At 46.3% G+C, this 25,557-nt stretch overlaps 1 protein-coding gene across 1 annotated transcript in view; it reads right to left on the reverse strand.

Annotated features, from left to right (window-relative positions):
- Positions 1–23,604, reverse strand: part of LOC125454112 (TGF-beta receptor type-1-like) — a 58,132-nt gene extending 34,528 nt beyond the window's left edge. The window contains exons 1-3 of the mRNA XM_048534486.2: positions 23,526–23,604; positions 17,661–17,891; positions 15,214–15,381 (exon numbers count right to left, since the gene is read on the reverse strand). Coding sequence (XP_048390443.1) covers positions 15,214–15,381; positions 17,661–17,891; positions 23,526–23,547 — 421 coding nt within the window. The 5' untranslated portion in view covers positions 23,548–23,604. The remainder of the gene's footprint in view (positions 1–15,213; positions 15,382–17,660; positions 17,892–23,525) is intronic.
- Between the last annotated feature and the right edge of the window lie 1,953 nt (positions 23,605–25,557).

Consider the following 25,557-nt stretch of genomic DNA (forward strand, 5'->3'; position numbering starts at 1 on the left):
TCTCCCTCTCTCTCTCTCTCTCTCACTCTCGCTCTCATTCTCACTCTCTCACTCTCCCTGTCTCTCCCACTCTCTTACTCACACTCTCATTCTCACTCTCACACTCTCTCTCTCCCACTCTCTCACTCTCGCTCTCATTCTCACTCTCTCACTCTCTCTCTCTCCCACTCGCTCCCACTCTCTCCCACACTCTCTCTCATTCTCACTCTCTCACTCTCCCTCTCTCTCCCACTCTCACGCTCATTCTCACTCTCTCACCCACTCTCTTACTCTCACTCTCATTCTCCCACTCTCTCCCACTCTCTCCCACTCTCATTCTCACTCTCTCTCCCATTCTCCCACTCACTCTCTCTCATTCTCACACTCTCATTCTACCTCTCACTCTCTCTCTCTCACTCTCTCTCTCACTCTCACTCTCTCTCACTCTCTCTCACTCTCTCACTCTCTCGCTCACTCTCTCGCTCACTCTCTCGCTCTCTCTCTCGCTCTCTCTCTCACTCACTCTCCCACTCTCCCACTCTCCCACCCTCCCACTCTCTCCCACACTCTCTCTCACTCTCTCACACTCTCTCACACTCTCCCACTCTCTCTCCCACTCTCACTCACACTCTCTCACTCTCACTCACACTCGCTCACTCGCTCACTCTCTCACTCGCTCACTCGCTCACTCTCTCGCTCACTCTCTCGCTCACTCTCTCGCTCTCTCTCGCTCTCTCTCGCTCTCTCACTCGCTCTCCCACTCTCTCCCACTCTCTCTCCCTCTCTCTCTCTCTCACTCTCACTCTCTCACTCTCCCTGTCTCTCCCACTCTCTTACTCACACTCTCATTCTCACTCTCACACTCTCTCTCTCCCACTCTCTCACTCTCACTCTCTCTCTCTCTCCCACTCTCTCCCACTCTCTCTCTCATTCTCACTCTCTCACTCTCCCTCTCTCTCCTACTCTCACGCTCATTCTCACTCTCTCACCCACTCTCTTACTCTCACTCTCATTCTCCCACTCTCTCCCACTCTCCCCCACTCTCTCCCATTCTCATTCTCACTCTCTCTCCCACTCTCCCACTCGCTCTCTCACTCTCTCTCATTCTCACACTCTCATTCTACCTCTCACTCTCTCTCTCTCACTCTCTCTCTCACTCTCACTCTCTCACACTCTCTCACTCTCTCACTGTCTCTCACTCTCTCTCACTCTCTCTCACTCTCTCTCACTCTCTCACCCACTCTCCCACTCTCTTACTCTCACTCTCATTCTCAGTCTCTCTCCCACTCTCTCACTCTCTCTCACTCTCTCTCCCACTCACTTCCTCTCACTCTCATTCTCAATCTCTCACCCACTCTCCCATTCGCTCTCTCATTCTCACACTCTCATTCTCACTCTCTCTCTCTCACTCACTCTTCCACTCTCTTACTCTCGCTCTCATTCTCAGTCTCTCACTCTCTCACCCACTCTCCAACTCTCTTACTCTCGCTCTCATTCTCACTCTCTCACTCTCTCACTCACTCTCGCTCCCACTCTCTTACTCTCACTCTCTCTCTCACTCACACTCTCTCACTCTCTCTCCCACTCTCTCCCACTCTCACTCTCTCACTCTCATTCTCACTCTCACACTCTCTCTCTCACTCACTCTCTCACTCACTTTCTCTCTCACTCTCTCTCACTCTCTCTCACTCTCTCACCCACTCTCCCACTCTCTTACTCTCACTCTCTTTCTCACTCACTCTCCCGCTCTCCCACTCTCTCGCTCTCCCACTCATTCTCATTCTCACTCTCACACTCTCTCACTCTCACTCACTCTCCTCCTCTCTTACTCTCCCTCTCTCACTCTCACTCCCTCTCCCACTCTCCCACTCTCCCTCTCTCCCTCTCTCCCTCTCTCCCACTCTCCCACTCTCCCACTCTCCCACTCTCCCTCTCTCCCACTCTCCCTCGCTCTCTCACTCTCCCACTCTCTCACTCTCATTCTCTCACTCCCACTCTCTCTCACTCTCCCACTCTCCCACTCTCCCACTCTCTCACTCTCATTCTCTCACTCCCACTCTCTCTCACTCTCACTCTCTCACTCACTCTCGCTCTCATTCTCACTCACTCTCGCTCTCATTCTCACTCACTCTCGCTCTCACTCTCCCACTCTCTTACTCTCGCTCTCATTCTCACTCTCACTCTCTCACTCACTCTCGCTCGCATTCTCACTCACTCTCACTCTCCCACTCACTCTCCCACTCTCTTACTCTCGCTCTCATTCTCACTCTCTCACTCACTCTCGCTCTCATTCTCACTCACTCTCCCACTCACTCTCCCACTCTCTTACTCTCATTCTCACTCTCCCACTCACTCTCCTCTCACTCTCCCACTCTCTTACACTCGCTGTCATTCTCACTCTCTCACTCCCACTCTCTCACTCCCACTCTCTCACTCTCACTCTCGCTCTCACTCTCACTCTCGCTCTCACTCACTCTCACTCTCATTCTCACTCTCCCACACTCTCACTCTCCCACACTCTCACTCTCCCACTCTCCCACTCTCACTCACTCTCCCACTCGCTCTCATTCTCACTCTCTCACTCTCACTCACTCTCCCATTCTCTTACTCTCACTCTCACTCTCCCACTCTCCAACTCTCCCACTCTCCAACTCTCCCACTCTCCAACTCTCCCACTCTCCAACTCTCCCACTCTCCCTCTCTCCCACTCTCCCTCTCTCCCACTCTCCCTCACTCTCTCACTCTCCCTCACTCTCTCACTCTCTCACTCTCCCACTCTCCCACTCTCTCACTCTCCCGCTCTCACTCACTCTCGCTCTCATTCTCACTCTCTCACTCTCTCACTCACTCTCGCTCTCATTCTCACTCACTCTCACTCTCATTCTCACTCACTCTCGCTCTCACTCTCCCACTCACTCTCCCACTCTCTTACTCTCGCTCTCATTCTCACTCTCTCACTCACTCTCGCTCTCATTCTCACTCACTCTCCCACTCACTCTCCCACTCTCTTACTCTCATTCTCACTCTCCCACTCACTCTCCTCTCACTCTCCCACTCTCTTACACTCGCTGTCATTCTCACTCTCCCACTCTCCCACTCTCACTCACTCTCCCACTCGCTCTCATTCTCACTCTCTCACTCTCACTCATTCTCCCATTCTCTTACTCTGAATCTCACTCTCCCACTCTCCCTCTCTCCCACTCTCCCTCTCTCCCACTCTCCCTCGCTCTCTCACTCTCCCTCGCTCTCACTCTCCCACTCTCATTCTCTCACTCCCACTCTCTCTCACTCTCACTCTCATTCTCTCACTCCCACTCTCTCTCACTCGCACTCTCTCACTCTCTCACTCACTCTCGTTCTCATTCTCACTCACTCTCGCTCTCACTCTCCCACTCACTTTCCCACTCTCTAACTCTCGCTCTCATTCTTACTCTCTCACTCTCTCACTCACTCTCGCTCTCATTCTCACTCTCCCAATCACTCTTCCATTCACTCTCCCACTCACTCTCCCACTCTCCCACTCACCCACTCTCCCACTCTCTCACTCTCATTCTCTCACTCCCACTCTCTCTCACTCTCACTCTCTCACTCTCTCACTCACTCTCGCTCTCATTCTCACTCACTCTCGCTCTCATTCTCACTCACTCTCGCTCTCACTCTCCCACTCACTTTCCCACTCTCTTACTCTCATTCTCACTCTCTCACTCACTCTCTCACTCTCATTCTCACTCTCCCACTCTCCCACTCTCTTACTCTCACTCTCATTCTCACTCTCTCACTCAGTCTCCCACTCTCTCACTCTCACTCTCACTCTCACTCTCGCTCTCACTCACTCTCGCTCTCACTCACTCTCCCACTCACTCTCTCTCACTCACTCTCCCACTCTCACTCTCCCACTCTCACTCTCCCACTCTCACTCTCTCACTCTCTCACTCACTCTCGCTCTCATTCTCACTCACTCTCGCTCTCATTCTCACTCACTCTCGCTCTCACTCTCCCACTCACTCTCCCACTCTCTTACTCTCCCACTCACTCTCCCACTCTCACTCACTCTCGCTCTCATTCTCACTCACTCTCCCACTCACTCTCCCACTCTCTTACTCTCATTCTCACTCTCCCACTCACTCTCCTCTCACTCTCCCACTCTCTTACACTCGCTGTCATTCTCACTCTCTCACTCTCCCACTCTCCCACTCTCACTCACTCTCCCACTCGCTCTCATTCTCACTCTCTCACTCTCACTCACTCTCCCATTCTCTTACTCTGACTCTCACTCTCCCACTCTCCCACTCTCCCTCTCTCCCTCTCTCCCACTCTCCCTCGCTCTCTCACTCTCCCACTCTCATTCTCTCACTCCCACTCACTCTCACTCTCCCACTCTCTCACTCATTCTCTCACTCCCACTCTCTCTCACTCTCACTCTCTCACTCTCTCACTCACTCTCGCTCTCATTGTCACTCACTCTCGCTCTCATTCTCACTCACTCTCGCTGTCATTCTCACTCACTCTCGCTCTCACTCTCCCACTCACTTTCCCACTCTCTTACTCTCGCTCTCATTCTCACTCTCTCTCTCTCACTCACTCTCGCTCTCATTCTCACTCTCCCACTCACTCTTCCACTCACTCTCCCACTCTCTTACTCTCATTCTCACTCTCTCACTCACTCTCTCACTCTCTCGCTCTCATTCTCACTCTCCCACTCTCCCACTCACTCTCCCACTCTCCCACTCTCCCACTCTCTCTCCCTCTCTCTTTTTCCCACTCTCTTACTCTCACTCTCATTCTCACTCTCTCACTCAGTCTCCCACTCTATCACTCTCACTCTCGCTCTCACTCACTCTCGCTCTCACTCACTCTCGCTCTCACTCACTCTCCCACTCACTCTCTCTCACTCACTCTCCCACTCTCACTCTCCCACTCTCACTCTCTCACTCACTCTCGCTCTCATTCTCACTCACTCTCGCTCTCACTCTCCCACTCACTTTCCCACTCTCTAACTCTCGCTCTCATTCTTACTCTCTCACTCTCTCACTCACTCTCGCTCTCATTCTCACTCTCCCAATCACTCTTCCATTCACTCTCCCACTCACTCTCCCACTCTCCCACTCACCCACTCTCCCACTCTCTCACTCTCATTCTCTCACTCCCACTCTCTCTCACTCTCACTCTCTCACTCTCTCACTCACTCTCGCTCTCATTCTCACTCACTCTCGCTCTCATTCTCACTCACTCTCGCTCTCACTCTCCCACTCACTTTCCCACTCTCTTACTCTCATTCTCACTCTCTCACTCACTCTCTCACTCTCATTCTCACTCTCCCACTCTCCCACTCTCTTACTCTCACTCTCATTCTCACTCTCTCACTCAGTCTCCCACTCTCTCACTCTCACTCTCACTCTCACTCTCGCTCTCACTCACTCTCGCTCTCACTCACTCTCCCACTCACTCTCTCTCACTCACTCTCCCACTCTCACTCTCCCACTCTCACTCTCCCACTCTCACTCTCTCACTCTCTCACTCACTCTCGCTCTCATTCTCACTCACTCTCGCTCTCATTCTCACTCACTCTCGCTCTCACTCTCCCACTCACTCTCCCACTCTCTTACTCTCCCACTCACTCTCCCACTCTCACTCACTCTCGCTCTCATTCTCACTCACTCTCCCACTCACTCTCCCACTCTCTTACTCTCATTCTCACTCTCCCACTCACTCTCCTCTCACTCTCCCACTCTCTTACACTCGCTGTCATTCTCACTCTCTCACTCTCCCACTCTCCCACTCTCACTCACTCTCCCACTCGCTCTCATTCTCACTCTCTCACTCTCACTCACTCTCCCATTCTCTTACTCTGACTCTCACTCTCCCACTCTCCCACTCTCCCTCTCTCCCTCTCTCCCACTCTCCCTCGCTCTCTCACTCTCCCACTCTCATTCTCTCACTCCCACTCACTCTCACTCTCCCACTCTCTCACTCATTCTCTCACTCCCACTCTCTCTCACTCTCACTCTCTCACTCTCTCACTCACTCTCGCTCTCATTGTCACTCACTCTCGCTCTCATTCTCACTCACTCTCGCTGTCATTCTCACTCACTCTCGCTCTCACTCTCCCACTCACTTTCCCACTCTCTTACTCTCGCTCTCATTCTCACTCTCTCTCTCTCACTCACTCTCGCTCTCATTCTCACTCTCCCACTCACTCTTCCACTCACTCTCCCACTCTCTTACTCTCATTCTCACTCTCTCACTCACTCTCTCACTCTCTCGCTCTCATTCTCACTCTCCCACTCTCCCACTCACTCTCCCACTCTCCCACTCTCCCACTCTCTCTCCCTCTCTCTTTTTCCCACTCTCTTACTCTCACTCTCATTCTCACTCTCTCACTCAGTCTCCCACTCTATCACTCTCACTCTCGCTCTCACTCACTCTCGCTCTCACTCACTCTCGCTCTCACTCACTCTCCCACTCACTCTCTCTCACTCACTCTCCCACTCTCACTCTCCCACTCTCACTCTCTCACTCACTCTCGCTCTCATTCTCACTCACTCTCGCTCTCACTCTCCCACTCACTCTCCCACTCTCTTACTCTCGCTCTCATTCTCACTCTCTCACTCTCTCACTCACTCTCGCTCTCATTCTCACTCTCCCACTCACTCTCCCACTCACTCTCCCACTCACTCACCTACTCTCACTCTCTCACACCCACTCTCTCACTCCCACTCTCTCACTCACTCTCACTTTCATTCCCACTCTCCCACTCTCCCACTCTCTCTCCCTCTCTCTCTCTCCCACTCTCTTACTCTCACTCTCACTCTCTCACTCTCGCTCTCACTCTCACTCTCGCTCTCATTCTCACTCTCCCACTCTCACTCTCTCACTCCCACTCTCTCACTCCCACTCTCTCACTCACTCTTGCTCTCATTCCCACTCTCCCACTCTCCCACACTCTCACTCTCCCACACTCTCACTCTCTCACTCTCTCACTCTCCCACTCTCCCACTCTCCCACTCTCCCACTTCCCACTCTCCCACTCTCTTACTCTCACTCTCACTCTATCACTCACTCTCGCTCTCACTCACTCTCGCTCTCATTCTCACTCTCCCACTCTCTCTCTCTCTCACTCTCTCTCCCACTCTCACTCTCCCACTCACTCTCGCTCTCATTCTCACTCACTCACTCACTCTCGCTCTCATTCTCACTCACTCTCTCTCTCTCTCACTCACTCTCCCACTCACTCTCCCACTCTCTTAATCTCACTCTCATTCTCACTCTCTCTCCCACTCTCCCACTCTCTTACTCTCGCTCTCATTCTCACTCTCACACTCTCTCACTCACACTCCCTCTCCTCCTCTCTTACTCTCACTCTCACTCTCACTCCCACTCTCCCACTGTCTCACTCTCCCACTCTCTCCCACTCACACTCTCTCGCTCTCCCGCTCCCCCGCTCCCCCGCTCCCCCGCTCCCCCGCTCCCCCGCTCTCCCGCTCCCCCGCTCTCCCGCTCTCTCGCTCTCCCGCTCTCCCGCTCTCTCGCTCACTCTCACTCTCATTCTCACTCTCTCTCACTCACTCTCACTCTCACTCACTCTCCCACTCTCTTAATCTCACTCTCTTTCTCACTCTCTCGCTCTCTCACTCTCCCACTCTCTTACTCTCACTCTCTTTCTCACTCTCTCGCTCTCTCACTCTCTCAGTCTCCCACTCACTCTCATTCTCACTCTCCCACTCTCTCTCTCTCTCACTCACTCTCCCACTCTCACTCTTCCACTCCCACTCTCCCCCTCCCACTCTCCCTCTCCCACTCTTCCACTCCCACTCTCTCACTCCCACTCTCTCACTCCCACTCTCTCACTCACTCTCGCTCTCATTCCCACTCTCCCACTCTCCCACTCACTCTCGCTCTCACTCTCACTCTCTCACTCATTCTCCCACTCTCTTACTCTCATTCTCACTCTCCCACTCACTCTCCCACTCTCTTTCTCTCACTCTCATTCTCACTCACTCTCCCGCTCTCCCGCTCTCTCGCTCTCTCGCTCTCCCACTCATTCTCATTCTCACTCTCACACTCTCTCACTCTCACTCACTCTCCTCCTCTCTTACTCTCCATCTCTCACTCTCACTCCCTCTCCCACTCTCCCTCTCTCCCACTCTCCCACTCTGCCTCTCTCCCACTCTCCCTCTCTCCCTCTCTCCCTCTCTCCCTCTCTCCCACTCTCCCTCTCTCCCTCTCTCTCCCACTCTCCCACTCTCCCTCTCTCCCACTCTCCCTCTCTCCCTCTCTCCCACTCTCCCTCTCTCCCTCTCTCCCACTCTCCCTCTCTCCCTCTCTCCATCGCTCTCTCACTCTCCCATTCTCCAACTCTCTCACTCTCATTCTCTCACTCCCACTCTCTCTCACTCTCTCACTCTCCCACACTCCCACTCTCTCACTCTCATTCTCTCACTCCCACTCTCTCTCACTCTCTCACTCACTCTCGCTCTCATTCTCACTCACTCTCGCTCTCATTCTCACTCACTCTCGCTCTCACTCTCCCACTCTCTTACTCTCGCTCTCATTCTCACTCTCTCACTCTCACACTCTCACACTCACTCTCACACTCACTCTCTCACTCACTCTCACTCTCATTCTCACTCTCTCACTCACTCTCCCACTCACTCTCCCACTCTCTTACACTCGCTCTCATTCTCACTCTCTCACTCTCTCGCTCTCATTCCCACTCTCCCACTCTCCCTCTCTCTCTCCCTCTCTCTTACTCTCACTCTCATTCTCACTCTCTCACTCACTCTCCCACTCTCTTACACTCGCTCTCATTCTCACTCTCTCACTCTCTCACTCACTCTCACACTCTCACTCTCACTCTCTCACTCTCTCACTCACTCTCGCTCTCATTCTCACTCACTCTCGCTCTCTCACTCACTCTCACTCTCATTCTCACACTCTCTCTCTCTCTCTCACTCACTCTCCCACTCACTCTCCCACTCTCTTACTCTCACTCTCATTCTCACTCTCTCTCCCACTCTCCCACTCTCCCACTCTCTTACTCTCCCACTCTCTTACTCTCGCTCTCATTCTCACTGTCACACTCTCTCACTCACTCTCCTCCTCTCTTACTCTCACTCTCACTCCCACTCTCCCACTGTCTCACTCTCCCACTCTCTCCCACTCACGCTCTCCCGCTCTCCCACGCACTCTCACTCTTATTCTCACTCTCTCTCTCTCTCACTCACTCTCTCTCTCACTCACTCTCTCTCTCACTCACTGTCTCCCTCACTCACTCTCACTCTCATTCTCACTCTCTCTCCCACGCTCCCACTCTCCCACTCTCTTACTCTCCCACTCTCCCACTCTCCCACTCTCTTACTCTCACTCTCATTCTCACTCTCACACTCTTTCACTCACTTTCCGCCTCTCTTATTCTCTCTCTCTCGCTCTCTCCCACTCTCTTACTCTCACTCTCACTCTCACTCCCACTCTCCCACTGTCTCACTCTCCCACTCTCTCCCACTCACGCTCTCCCGCTCTCCCACTCACTCTCACTCTCATTCTCACTCTCTCACTCTCACTCACTCACTCTCTCTCTCTCACTCACTCTCGCTCTCACTCACTCTCGCTCTCATTCTCACTCTCTCACTCCCTCACTCACTCTCCCACTCTCTTACTCTCATTCTCACTCTCTCGCTCTCATTCTCACTCACTCTCGCTCTCATTCTCACTCACTCTCGCTCTCATTCTCACTCACTCTCACTCTCATTCTCACTCTCCCACTCACTCTCCCACTCACTCTCCCACTCACTCTCCCACTCTCTTAATCTCACTCTCATTCTCACTCTCTCACTCTCTCTCCCACTCTCCCACTCACTCTCGCTCTCATTTTCACTCTCTCACTCTCACTCTCCATCTCATTCTCCCACTCTCCCACTCTCCCACTCTCCCATTCTCCCACTCTCTCTCTCTCTTACTCTTACTCTCATTCTCACTCTCACACTCTCTCACTCTCACTCACTCTACCCCTCTCTTACACTCACTCTCGCTCTCTCACTCTCTCGCTCTCCAGCTCTTCCGATCTCCCACTCACTCTTGCTCTCATTCTCACTCTCTCACTCTCACTCTCCATCTCCCTCTCCCACTCTCCCACTCTCTCTCTCTCACTCTCTTGATCTCACTCTCTTAATCTCACTCTCATTCTCACTCTCTCACTCTCTCTCCCACTCTCCCACTCTCACTCTCATTCTCTCACTCACTCTCGCTCTCATTCTCACTCAGTCTCGCTCTCTCACTCACTCTCGCTCTCATTCTCACTCACTCTCTCTCTCTCTCTCCCACTCACTCTCCCACTCACTCTCCCACTCTCTTACTCTCACTCTCTCTCCCACTCTCCCACTCTCCCACTCTCCCACTCTCCCACTCTCCCACTCTCTTACTCTCCCACTCTCCCACTCTCTTACTCTCGCTCTCATTCTCACTCTCACACTCTCTCACTCACTCTCCTCCTCTCTTACTCTCACTCTCGCTCTCTCGCTCTCTCCCACTCTCTTACTCTCACTCTCACTCCCACTCCCACTCTCCCACTGTCTCAGTCTCCCACTCTCTCCCACTCACGCTCTCCCGCTCTCCCGCTCTCACACTCACTCTCACTCTCATTCTCACTCTCTCACTCTGTCTCTCACTCACTCTCTCTCTCACTCACTCTCGCTCTCATTCTCACTCTCTCACTCCCTCACTCACTCTCCCACTCTCTTACTCTCATTCTCACTCTCTCGCTCTCATTCTCACTCTCTCGCTCTCATTCTCACTCACTCTCGCTCTCATTCTCACTCTCTAACTCCCACTCACTCTCCCACTCACTCTCCCACTCACTCTCCCACTCTCTTAATCTCACTCTCATTCTCACTCTCTCACTCTCTCTCCCACTCACTCTCGCTCTCATTTTCACTCTCTCACTCTCACTCTCCATCTCACTCTCCCACTCTCCCATTCTCCCACTCTCTCTCTCTCTTACTCTCACTCTCATTCTCACTCTCACACTCTCTCACTCTCACTCACTCTCCCCCTCTCTTTCACTCACTCTCGCTCTCTCGCTCTCTCGCTCTCTCACTCTCTCACTCTCTCGCTCTCTCGCTCTCCCGATCTCCCACTCTCCCACTCACTCTCGCTCTCATTCTCACTCTCACTCTCTCACTCTCACTCTCCATCTCCCTCTCCCACTCTCCCACTCTCTCTCTCTCTCACTCTCTTGATCTCACTCTCTTAATCTCACTCTCATTCTCACTCTCTCACTCTCTCTCCCACTCTCCCACTCTCTCCCTCTCTCTCTTACTCTCACTCTCATTCTCACTCTCACTCACTCTCCCCCTCTCTTACTCCCACTCTCCCACTCTCTCCCACTCTCTCCCACTCTGTTACTCTCACTCTCATTCTCACTCTCTCTCTCTCACTCTCTCTCCCACTCTCTTACTCTCGCTCTCATTCTCACTCTCTCATTCTCTCACTCTCACTCACTCTCCCACTCTCTTACTCTCACTCCCACGCTCCCACGCTCCCACGCTCCCACTCTCTCTCACTCCCTCACTCTCTCTCATTCTCACACTCTCATTCTCACTCTCTCACTCTCACTCTTTTACTCTCACTCTCACTCACTCTCCCCCTCTCTTACTCCCACTCTCCCACTCTCTCCCACTCTCTCCCACTCTGTTACTCTCACTCTCATTCTCACTCTCTCTCTCTCCCACTCTCACTCTCTCTCCCACTCTCTTACTCTCGCTCTCATTCTCACTCTCTCACTCTCACTCACACTCGCACTCTCTTACTCGCACTCCCACGCTCCCACTCTCTCTCTCCCTCACTCTCTCTCATTCTCACACTCTCATTCTCACTCTCTCACTCTCACTCTTTTACTCTCACTCTCTTTCTCACTCTCCCACTCTCTTACTCTCATTCTCACTCTTTTACTCTCACTCTTTTACTCTCACTTTCTTTCTCACTCTCCCACTCTCTCACTCTCACTCTCACTCTTTTACTCTCACTCTCTTTCTCACTCTCCCACTCTCTCACTCTCTTACTCTCTCACTCTCTCACAGTGAGAGAGTGAGATACTCTGTCACTCTGTCACTCTGTCACTCCGTCACTCTCACATTCACACTCTCCCACATGCACACACTGTCCCACGCATTCACACTCACACATACTCTTTCTCTTTCTCTCTCTCCCCACGTGTGATGGTGGTGTCCATGTTGATGATTCGACATTTCTTGCAGAGGTTGCCATTACAGGGTTGTATATAGTGTTGTGATCGATGTTGTCCTGAAAGCTAGGTAGTTTCCTGAGAACAATGGTCTATTTAAGGTTTGGTGGTTGTTTGAAGGCAAGAAGTGGAGGCATGAGGAACGTCATGGCAAGGTGCTCATCATCATCAATAATGTGTTGATGGCTGCAAAGAACTCTATCTCTCTCTCTCTCTCTCGCGCTCTCTCTCTCTCTCTCTTCCCCCCCCCCCCTTCACACACACACTCTCTCTCCCCCAACACGTGCACACACACATGCACATATGTTTTCCCCCATTCTCTCTCTCTCTCACACACACACACACACACACACACACACACACACACACACACACACACACACACACACACACACACACACACACACACACGTGAATGTATAATATGAATTTATATTTGCAGATACATTCTATTTTGTTCAAAAAGCACACAATTTATAGACAGTCAGTCAATGCGGCGTTTTAAAAATTCCTACTTTAGAAATAAAACCAGTCTGACTCCAAAGCAAAACACAAACAGATTCCAAACAAGGCCTCACACCTAACATGCATTGTCTGCCCTAAGCTGTCATCTCTTCTTTACACTGATAAGACCTTTAGTTCTCTCAGGACAGTGACTTCAATGGAATTTGGGGATTTACATATACATATTAATCAATTAAAACCTTCTAACTGATTAAAGATTGAACAGCATCTTAGCTTTTTTTAGTACATCCTCATCAGTCGTGTGGCCCTTTGATCTTTTATTTATAAAATCTGTCTGATACCACCTCTGTTACTAACACCTGAAGAAGTAATACCACTCTGAAATCTTGTGTTTTCAAAAAAAAAGCCATTGGGTTATAACCTAGTTTTAGACATAAATAGAGATTAGAGAAACATCCATAAGTTAGCTTTGCTGGCAAGAGTTCAAGTGTTTCTTTTGATGATGAAGCATTTCAAGGAGAAAATACATGAGATAAGAGAAGATGATGACAATAAAGTCTGCTTAGGCCAGGACAGAAGTTGTTCATGAGGATTTGTGAGTCTGACGGCTAGCAAATGGATAACATTAAGGTGAGCTTTTACTTGATTTAGGCAAAGAATTCAACATTTGTGTGTGGCAGTAGTAGTGAAGGAAATTTTTATAGAACAATAAAGTCCTATTGATCATCCAATCAGGTCCACCCCTGAAAAATGGTTTCAAATAAGATTTTGGGGAATCGCAGTGCAGTAGACAGTAGCCAGAAATATTGAAAGGTAAATTCATGCTAGGATTGTTGAATAGTTTGCCATGATTTAAAAAATATGACACAGAAAGAAAAGGTATGAAAGATCCTTTTGCCTGTATACCTTCTCTACTGATTGGTGGTACATTTCAGACATGTGAGGAAGCACTTAAAATCTTAATTAAAAGTTGACTATTGGTTATCTAGTGTTAATATTTCAAAGTTATAATTATCTGTCAGCACAGTCCCTTTTCTAAGGAAAAATATACTTGCATTGGAGAACATCTGGAGACGGTTAACTAGCCTGATCTCGGATATAGGGGAACTGTTTTATGAGAAGCAGTTTAGTAGGTTTGGTCTATGCGTATTGGAGTTTAGAAGAATGAAAAGCAACCTTATTGAAACATACAATGTTCGTTGGGGACTTCACAACATAGATGTCAAAAGGTTGTTTCCCCAAGTGGGAGAGTCTAAGGCAAGAGGACATGATCATAGAATAAGTGATTGCACATTTAAGACAGAGATGAGGAGGAATTGCTTCTCACTGAGGGTAGTGAATCTGTGGAACTCTTTACTGAAGAGGCTGTCAGGGCTGGATCATTAAAAATATTCAAGGCTGAGACAGGCAGATTTTTAATGAGGAAGGGAGTCAAGATTTATGAAGAAAAGGGAGGAAAATGAAGTTGAGGATAAGCAGATTAGTCATGATCCCATTGAATGGTGAAGCAGACTCAATGGGCCAAATCACCTACATTTGCTCCTATATCTTATGATTTTATAGACCAATATTTTTTAATGCAATATTGTTGTTTATTTCACACTCACAGCATGTAGGATGATTCAGGGGAATGGAACTGTAGGAAGGTAATGTTGTTCCTACAATGTCAGGAAGGCAGAAGCAAGTTGAGTTAAGCAAAACCTATAGAATTCTATCCAGTGCACAAAATAATGTTAACTATCCCTATATTTTGTGCTTACTGTGGTGATACCAGAATTAGCTGACCTAGAGAGACTATTACTTCTGGCTATGTGTTGACAAATCTTTAAAACCATTAGTCATCAGTATTGTGTACAGGCTTTAGGAATCTGAAGCAAACTTGCAATGATGCCACAAAGCTGCTCCTCACTATTAATAAATAGCCAAAGAGAAAAACACACAGGTAAGACAGGAGTATGAAGTCTAGCCACATGAATGTTAGAAACACGTGCAGAGTCTCATGTGGTGAAGACCAATCTGCATTAAGTGACAGACTTTATGGAACAGTCTTTCTATAATTTAACAGTAATATTGGTATTTCTCTGAATATCTTGTATTTAATATTTTGCCTTAGTATGTAATGTAATAAGCAATGTTAAGAAGCCCAAGCCTGAAGTTCTTGATCTCACCTTCTCCTCAACCAATCTGGTTTCAACTCAGACTCAATAATGTGAGCATAAAACATTCAACAAAATAACTCGTTTGGGTCAATTTAAAGTTTGCATCCATCACTGTCTTGCTTCATGTCAAGCATTTTATTTCAGAAAAAAATTCAGAAAAAAGCATTTCTCTCATGCTCAGTCTGTAACTTTCAACATATCTAACAATTTTAGAGAGGAGCTGCGAGTGCTGGTAATTGAATCCATTTAACCAAAATAATGGTATTGTAAATGTTTTTATTTAGTAACGTTCGGTAAAAGATTCAGAGTTAAGACAAACTATAAACATCCTTTCAACCATTTGATTAATTTGGGCTGAAAGCTATTTTTTACCTTGTGTGCCAATTATTTCCATATGGAGATGTGCTAGTCCACTAGCAATAGAGATGGCAAACTTCAGCATACTATCAACAGTCACAATGTATCTCTTTAGGTAGTCATTCAGTGAACCATTCTCATGGTAATCGGACACAAGCCAAAGCTGAGTCCACGTGCCAGTATCTGACAGGAAAGGAACATTTAACCAATATTATAATTATCAATAGACAATATTTTATTTAAGAACTCATCATTTTAGAATCTATCATTAATGTACTTTTTTCTTAAGTGTGTTCTTTCCAGTTACATTCATAACTATTCAACATTTAAATCATGGAGGGATTTCTTAAAAATTTGCTCAGAATATTCTTATTTAACTGAAGTATTACTTTCAGGCCATCAAAATACACCTACAATTGGATTACTCTGTACCCGTGAAGAATAAATCCAATTTCAAACATGGTAAATAAATAATGTCTGTTGAGATACAACATGGGTTTTTGAAAATAATAAAGGGACAAGGAATAATATCAATTGTTCTGGTCTCTAAAATTGTAATCTATTTCTGATAGTGAACCAGTTTGGTTATACTATTCAAATCACCCCCAGATACTACACACAGTTTTTTGATTACTATGTAGAATCAATGTGAGGAACAGCATGGGTTTGATTTCTTTCAGTTTGTGTTTCCAATTAACTCAAAATTTTAACCCTCATGCAGTTGACAAAAACTTGGTTCCCTTTACCATTCTCCTGTGAATTTCAAAGTCTACCAGTGCAGAAGTAGCTATCACAGGAAATCATTACTAGCACATGAAGAAAAATGCAAGTGAGCCACTTCCTACAGGGCCACATACAGACTTACACAAGAACTTTCCTTTTCAATAATTTATCTGTTACAAGACAAAAATTGGACAAAGATCAGTTGCAGATTTTGAGTAGAATCAAAAGTTCCATGATACCACTGTTCATTTGTTTTTATGATTCTAGTTTCAGCATGAAGACTCTGAAGGATGTTGCAATGAAGTAATCAAAGTAATAGAACACATGGTCAAAGATAGATGATGAGATACTTTGAATGCTATTTAAGAAATCACTAAGAATTTAATCCATTACTTAGAATATGTTGTGACCTTGTGGACTACTACAGCCAGTTTAAATTGCTTCCCTTCTTTCGAATCTCTTCACATCACTCAGTTATAATCATTTAAATTTGGAACAAAAGGAGAAATCTAATGGATTTAAGAATTTCAATTAAGCTCAGAACTCACCAATATTTGTTACTCTATTATTTTCATACGATCATTTTAAATTCTAATGTGCATAAGGAAAACAATAGCAAGTCAAATCAAATTCTACCTTTTGCCTTCATTTACTTGTTCAAATATTGAACTGGATCCAAATTTCCTCTTAGAAAAACTAACAAGATTAAGAAGTGTTTTCAAGGGGATTCAAGGACCTTGACAAAGAAGCCAGAAGGCTTGTTTGGTAAATAAAACACAAAGGATTACTCAATTTTAAAAAAAGAATAGATACTACAGGGAATATTATGGCTAGCATTTTCCAGAGCTGTGTACGAATGAAGAATCAGGCACTAAAATATGATGAACTGTATTTCCAAGAAGTGGCAATGCCTTGCAGATTGCTAATCCATCACTTCATTGCTGACACAAAATTCTGCTCAGGCCTCCTTGAGAACTGCACAGTTGTACTTCAATTCTGTCAGTACTTCCACAGTGTAGAAATGGCAGAGAAAAGAATATCATATCCCCTTTTCACCGCAGTCAGTTACCATGTTCTGTATGTTAAATCACAGGCTGAGGCGGAACTGATCCTGGGGGGCGAGTAAGAGAGAGGCAGATGCAGATCAAGTCTGGAATGGGGTAAGAGGGACGGCTGAAGAAGTGGAGAGCAGATGTGGAACCAGAGATCAGCTCCCGGGAGGTGAAGGGGAAGGTCAAGTGAAGACTGGAAGAAAGAGGGGTTCAATTCACGAAGGATTAGGTGCAGAGCACGGGAAAAGGTGAGTCTGCTACCTGGAAGGAGAGTGGGCAGAGGTATATGTGGAGTCGATTGAATAGTCACTTAGGAGTTAGGCTGGTGTTTAATCATCTAACTCTGTCTAACTCTTAATTCCATCAGAACTCTCCGAATTTAATGGATACTTTCAGAATTTCAAGTATAGAAGAATTGCCCAGTGGAACCTTCAATTTCCCAGACATCAGAGTCTGCTATGACAGGAATTCCATAGGAACCCATGCATATCTCCCACCTATGCTGGATAAACAACTATCTGGCCATCAGAAAATCTGGGCCAATTAGTAATGTAATAGATATAATACAATCTTTATCCTTCATCGCATGCAATTGGTATAAGAAATTGATAAACAAACCTCATCAGTGTATTATTTATTTGAGTGGACATTTCCTTCTAGAAGTAATTTCTTTGGCATTTGAATTACCTTTAGTGTCAGCAGCAATGAAACCCAGGATATTTTCATGTCGTAGCATGCAAGTTTGATAGATTTCTACTTCTCTGAACCAGGACCACTCTTTAAACGAGGAGAAAATTTTTACTGCTACGTCATTTCCATGCCACTTTCCGTGCCATACTTCACCAAACTGCCCTTTTCCCACAATTTCATGAAGAACAATTGTTCTGGCAATGGTCCTTTGGATAAGAAGTGGCAAGCCTGTCAATAAATTATTACAGACTAAGTATGGAAACTTTTTTCAGTTTTGGCATTCATGAAAGGTTGCACAAAAATATTTTGTTTAGATTCTGAGGAGTAAAATCTTCAGCATTCTTAATTATTCGATTTTTTTTTAGAAAAACAATGTTTGTTGCATGTCCAACAACCACTGAAGAAAAATGCTTCAAGTACATAAAGCAGAAAATACTGAAAATGTACAAAAAAGGCAGGTTTAAGTTACATGTAGAAACCTTTTAGAGAGTAAGAGAATTAAAAGCACAGCAGGACTAAACAAAGCAGAAACTATAGGTCAATATCAAAAATTACATGTAATTTTACAGAGGAGTAAAATATGATAAACTATGAAATGCAGAACTTTGATGTCACAAACTTTTAATTAAGTAGCTCATGAAGTGTAAAATGCTGATGATAAATAATATTCAGCAATGACAATCAAAGGGATTCAAAATAATTAAAGGTGAATCAGACAGCTACAAAATTGTCAAAATGGAGGGGGAAAAAAGTGAATTTCAAATGATTATATTTGCCTAAACTTTCTCTATCAGGGTCTGAAGTTTCTGTAGAATTTCCCATTCTTCTTGCTTTTCTTACTTTTCTCAGCTTACTCCATCTTTAGTGTCTACTCTGATGACCTAATTTTCTGAACAACATACCTAAGTATTCTTTTTCCTCTATTGAGGTCACTTAGTTCCTGTATCTGTCCAATTATAACTAGACAGCTTCAACTTTAAACCTGTCATCTTCATTTTCAATTCCCTTTAAGGCTTTGCACTCTTTCTGTCATTGTTAGCTCATCTAGCTCTCTTCCTATCTGCGATATCTGCACTCTTGAATTCCAGGCTTCTGGGGGTCCCTGATTTCAATTGCTCCATTTGGAATTTGGTCCCCAAAGTCCTTTTCTTTCTTTTAAGTTGTTCATCACATACAAGCAAATAAACAAATTATTCCAAACGTGAGATTTTATTTGCAGCGACCAAAAGTGAACATTAGCAAATTGAATAGGTGATGGCAGTTGACCACCACAATGCAAACCAATTGCTGGCATCATGATCGACTACTAATTAACATTCCATGATTGTCTGTTGTACCCAGCTCTTACCCACTGGAAGTGGGCATCAATCAGGTCCTGTATGGTTCATAGTGTCTGATGCAGCTGAGTTCTGTCCTGAACAATGCTGGCAAATAGATGGTCCAAATTTGGGCCAGTGGTCACTTGACTGGACTGGGTGGAGCTAATCTTTGTTCCAGCTCAATTTCTGTTAAGTACTCAGTTTATGTAGCCAGCAGCAACATGTATTTATTTATACATTTTGCTTGATTGCTTACAAAGGTCTCTTGTGCAACTCAGATGTAATGTAACTAGCTATTAAGGGTCATGTGATGAACCTGTTCAGTTTGTCAACTCTGAGCTTCTCGTCTGCTAAAGATGTCATGTGAACATCTTTCCTAAGTTGGTATCAGTAGCTTAAATTAATGCCCCCATAAAAAGGATTGGTGACAACGAGCCTACCCAAAGCATCTCTGATGCTTCTGAGGGATATAAACGCGACAGGTTCTATACTGGCAGAGCTAGTAAGCCACAACATACCAGTTGTTCTGGGCTACTTCAAGTGCATATCAAGGTCATAATTCACTCAACTGCACCAGGGCTTGTGCTTGATTTAAATGTAGGTGTGGCCTCAAAAATCATTAAATTCTCTTTAGGATAAAAATGGCTGACTAACCAGAGTTCTCCAAAAATCAGAACAGAACCGGGATTATGCTATGTCATTGAAATATTTAAAATATTTAATAGAAGGAATTATTTTAAAATAGATTTCAAATAAAAACCTTAATTCAAATCATTTTGATCTTTTTTATTCATTCACAGCATGTGGCTATCGCTGGCTGGGCCAGCATTCATTACCCATGCCGAATCAACCAGAGGGCAGTTAAAAGTCAACCGTGTTGCTGTGGATCTGGAGTTACATGTAGGCCATACCAGGTAAGCAGGTCAACATCCTTCCTTCAAGGACATTATTGAACCTAGGCCCCGAAACGTCAGCTTTCCTGCTCCTATGATGCTGCTTGGCCTGCTGTGTTCATCCAGCTCTACACCTTGTTAGCTCACATTATTGAACCAGATGGGTTTGTCCTAACAATTGACTCATTATTCCAAATTTTTGTTTTTAGTTAAATTCAAATTCCACCATTTGCTGTGGCAAGATTTGAACCTGAGTCCCAGAATACTATCCGGGTTATTGAATTAGTAATCTAGCAATAATATCACTAGACCAGCACCACCAGCACCACCACCACCCCCAAACCCTACTGGCTACTCCACCAGATAACAATGCAGAAACATAAGTAAAGCAGGCAGTTTTGTTATCTCAGGAAGCATTTGTTTTTTGCCATTTCTATGACGTCATCATAAAGTAGTTTGAAGTGGCGTCTAGAAATCTGGGGTGCATTTTGTATGTTGGGGGCATGAGAGTGTCAGGGAGTTAATGGCTTTGCCCTCGAACATAAGTCAGAGGCAGGTATGCCTGCACATTGCCATCTTCTGGTTCAGCTATTTAATGGCTGTTAGAGCATTCAATGGTTTGAGTTGGGCTTTTTTAACCCCTTTGGAGAGTAAGTTGCACCTCCAAGAACTATTGGAAATGTTAAGAAATTAGCTGCAGCATCTTGTCCCTGGAGTGCTCCTGGAAGTATGGCCAACGATGAGGACCAATGTACTTGGGGTTAGGGCTCTTGTTAGGTCAGGTTAGCAGGCTCCAAAAAGGTATGGAGGTGCAGAAGGATTCACAGGATAGTGGGATGGCAGGAGGTGAGGGAATTGGGGTAGGTGGGGAGAAATGAGGGGAAGGGAAGCACTGAGGGAGAAATACTTTGTCAGGGAGGTCTCAAGGGAGGATACCCCACTGTCTCCCAGGCCCAGTCTCAACGCCATCAGGTTTCACTTTGCAACCCAGACCTCCCTTACTATGGGAAGAATTCCACCTTAGGCAGGAAGAGTCCCTTAAGTGAGTATTGATTGACCACTTAAGGACCTCAATTGGCCAATGTATCAGTGCGCTGCCTGGCTTTTCTTCCTGCTGTAGGTATAATGCTGTTACCAGGCCCCCTAATATATGACACTTCCCCATTCTCTGCCTGCCTTCACTTCGTCTGGAGAGTCTAAAATTTGAGTTTGAACTCAAATGGCCTCAAATGGTGTGCAAGCTATTTATGATGTGTTTTCTTATTTCTATTACTATTTGACATTTCCATTCATCTTTCTGTTTTCCTCAACGTACTCCATCTCCTGTTCTTTCTTTTCCTGATTACATTTTGAAATCATCACACTAATTCATCTTCTCTCTGTCCTTCCCCTGTATATTTCTAAATCTCACGGATTAAAGGGATAAGGCCAGTGGTCCCATTGTGCTGTTAGCAGCATATATTTCCAGCAAACTGAAGTACACATTATTTAAAGGTAAAGCTTCAGGTACACATCTAAGTAATGCAGCATGGCACAAGCTGCCCCTCTCCAACAAATTCTGGACTATCAAGCAATTTTGAAGAGCTGAACAACAAAATGTGTGAAGCTGTTTTAATGTTCATGATGTTTTAATGGTCAGGTAGATAATGAGTGAAAATAGTACAATGAATTTAATGTTCTTACTACTGGTCATGCTTCACTACCTGAACTGAAATCACAAAGTAATTGGGCCATGGGCACCCGCATGGGCCCCAGCTATGCCTGCCTCTTTGTAGGTTACGTGGAACAGTCCATCTTCCGCACCTACACAGGCCCCAAACCCCACCTCTTCCTCCGGTACATTGATGACTGTATCGGCGCCGCCTCTTGCTCCCCAGAGGAGCTCGAACAGTTCATCCACTTCACCAACACCTTCCACCCCAACCTTCAGTTCACCTGGGCCATCTCCAGCACATCCCTCACCTTCCTGGACCTCTCAGTCTCCATCTCAGGCAACCAGCTTGTAACTGATGTCCATTTCAAGCCCACCGACTCCCACAGCTACCTAGAATACACCTCCTCCCACCCACCCTCCTGCAAAAATTCCATCCCCTATTCCCAATTCCTCCGCCTCCGCCGCATCTGCTCCCACGATAAGACATTCCACTCCCGCACATCCCAGATGTCCAAGTTCTTTAAGGACCGCAACTTCCCCCCCACGGTGATTGAGAACGCCCTTGACCGCGTCTCCCGCATTTCCCGCGACACATCCCTCACACCCCGCCCCTGCCACAACCGCCCCAAGAGGATCCCCCTCGTTCTCACACACCACCCTACCAACCTCCGGATACAACGCATTATCCTCCGACACTTCCGCCATTTACAATCCGACCCCACCACCCAAGACATTTTTCCATCCCCACCCCTGTCTGCTTTCCGGAGAGACCACTCTCTCCGTGACTCCCTTGTTCGCTCCACACTGCCCTCCAACCCCACCACACCCGGCACCTTCCCCTGCAACCGCAGGAAATGCTACACTTGTCCCCACACCTCCTCCCTCACCCCCATCCCAGGCCCCAAGATGACATTCCACATTAAGCAGAGGTTCACCTGCACATCTGCCAATGTGGTATACTGCATCCACTGTACCCGGTGCGGCTTTCTCTACATTGGGGAAACCAAGCGGAGGCTTGGGGACCGCTTTGCAGAACACCTCCGCTCAGTTCGCAACAAACAACTGCACCTCCCAGTCGCAAACCATTTCCACTCCCCCTCCCATTCTCTTGATGACATGTCCATCATGGGCCTCCTGCACTGCCACAATGATGCCACCCGAAGGTTGCAGGAACAGCAACTCATATTCCGCCTGGGAACCCTGCAGCCATATGGTATCAATGTGGACTTCACCAGTTTCAAAATCTCCCCTTCCCCCACTGCATCCCTAAACCAGCCCAGTTCATCCCCTCCCCCCACTGCACCACACAACCAGCCCAGCTCTTCCCCCCCACCCACTGCATCCCAAAACCAGTCCAACCTGTCTCTGCCTCCCTAACCGGTTCTTCCTCTCACCCATCCCTTCCTCCCACCCCAAGCCGCACCCCCAGCTACCTACTAACCTCATCCCACCTCCTTGACCTGTCCGTCTTCCCTGGACTGACCTATCCCCTCCCTACCTCCCCACCTACACCCTCTCCACCTATCTTCTTTACTCTCCATCTTCGGTCCGCCTCCCCCTCTCTCCCTATTTATTCCAGTTCCCTCCCCCCATCCCCCTCTCTGATGAAGGGTCTAGGCCCGAAACGTCAGCTTTTGTGCTCCTGAGATGCTGCTTGGCCTGCTGTGTTCATCCAGCCTCACATTTTATTATCTTGGAGTCTCCAGCATCTGCAGTTCCCATTATCTCTCACAAAGTAATTGGATTTCTTTGTGAGAATATAGCATTTTAAAATGATGTTGTGGTGAAACAGCCTATACAGATCAATGTCAAGGGTATAACAGAATGTAGTAATGAGGTTTATGAAGGATTTTAAGTTATTTCCCTACATGAAACCCAATAAAATGAGTGATTTTAAAAGTGAAGATAATTGCCAGATAACAGTTAATTTGAGAAAACTCAAAAGGAAACAAAAGATAGAGATAAACCCAAAGTATATAATAACACATTGACCTACCAGAGTCCGATCCTACAGTCATATCTGTGAGGTGATCCTTCAGTGTTTTACTCTCTGCAACAATGCTACAAACAGAATCCTTTTCATTCTTCTTTTCTTTCACATAGGCACACACTGCATGACTTTTGTAGGCAACAGCCACTAATAGGGCCAAGCATAAGAAACTGATAAGTCCAGTTATTATAGCCGCTAGCACTTTGGGTCCCCAGACTGATTTCCTGGGATGGTTTCCTACCAACAGAGAAAATTGAAAACACCACTTAGTACATCTTTTAAATATACAATACATTAAATGTATCCTTTAAGATGTCATTCTTTCTCGTTAAGAAAATGTCTCAGGTTAGATCCTATAAGCAATACATAATGTCGTCAAAGAGTGATACAACACGGAAACATACCCTTTGGTCCCACCAGTCTGTGCCAAACCTAATCCAAAACCAAATTAGTCCCACTTGCCTGCTCCTGGACCGTATCCCTCCAAACCTTTTCTAGTCATATATCTATCCAAATATCTTTTAAACTTATTTGTACCCACATCCACCACTTCATCAGGAAGTCCATTTCATATGTGAACCACCTTCTGTGTAAAACAAAAAGCCTCATGTCTTTTTTAAATCTCTCTCCTCTCACGTTAAAAATGTGTGCCCTAGTCTTGAAATTCCCATTTTAGGGAAAAGACAGCTACCATCAACTCTACCTATACCTCTCAATATTTTATAAACTTCTATTAGGTCATCTCTTGACCTCCTACTCTCCAGTGAAAAAAGTCCCAGCCTATTCGGCCTCGCCCTATAACTCTAACCTTCCATGTCTGGCAACATCCTGGTAAACCTCTTCTGAACCTTCTCCTGCTTAATAATATCCTTCCTATAACTGGGTGACTGGAACTGGACACAGTATTCCAGAAGAAGCCTCACCAATGTCCTGAACAACCTCAACATAACATTCTTTGAAAAACTGGTTATTCTTCTTAAAACTATTCTATTCATCTCTGTGACTAACAACAGAGGAGGAGATTGTTCTACATTCTTGTGACTGGGCATCAAATTTTCCTTATCGGTCCCATGAGCAACTACTCAATGCCAAACTCTTCCAAATAGTGGCAATCACATGCAAACTGCAACTCAATTGTTTCTATTTTTTAATAAAAGAATAAAACTCCACATTTCTGGCAGAGATTCTAGAACCAAAGATGTGGGATATTGGATTATAAATGTCAACTCTATTTCCATACCCACAGATGCTACTAACCTGCTACGTTTCTCCAGCATTTTCTAATTTTCTTTCAGATTTCCAGCACCAGCAGTATTTTGCTTCTATTTCGGAGTGGTAGTGCCCAGAATATGGAAGATGAAAAACTGTTGTTTGAACGTAAGGTCCTGGACGGAGACTCCTGCTAGTCATATTTTAAAATCTAAACTTTTCGGTGCCTGTGGCTACCGAGAGACCAACCCAATAAAAACAAAAAGAACTGCAGATACTATGAATCAGAAACAGAAACAGAAGTTTCTGGAAAAGCTCAACAGGTCTGGCAGAATCTATGAAGAGAAATCAGAGTTAACACTTCAGGTCCAGTGGCCCTTCCTCAGTAGACCAACCCAGTTTTGTATGGGGGTCATCAAAATGATCCCCTGATCTGCACATCGAATAAACCTAATGCTTGTTTCAGTCACAGGTCCTGAATGTCTTTATTCATGTTTATCTTTACCAGGATTATAATGGGTTCAATTCCAGTTTGTAATGGATAGCTGCTTCCTGCTCATTGTATCCCAGGCTTAAGAACCTGTGTTACCATATCGAAAAGTTTTGAATTTTTACATTTATTTTTCCCTCACTGTACAGTTCACATTTTTCAAAGCTAACCAGCCAGAAAATGAGCAGGTTGGACTTGATCTCAGGCCTACTGGATCAGAGGCAGCGGCACTGCCGCACAACCCCTTTCATGTATTTGTATCCTTTATTTCAGAGTTCTGCTAAAATCAGCATTTGGTTGCCAGTTCTATGTATCTGGAAAAATGACTGCCATTGTAGA

Source organism: Stegostoma tigrinum, chromosome 7 (assembly GCF_030684315.1).
Source record: "Stegostoma tigrinum isolate sSteTig4 chromosome 7, sSteTig4.hap1, whole genome shotgun sequence".
Classification (NCBI taxonomy): Eukaryota; Metazoa; Chordata; class Chondrichthyes; order Orectolobiformes; family Stegostomatidae; genus Stegostoma; species Stegostoma tigrinum.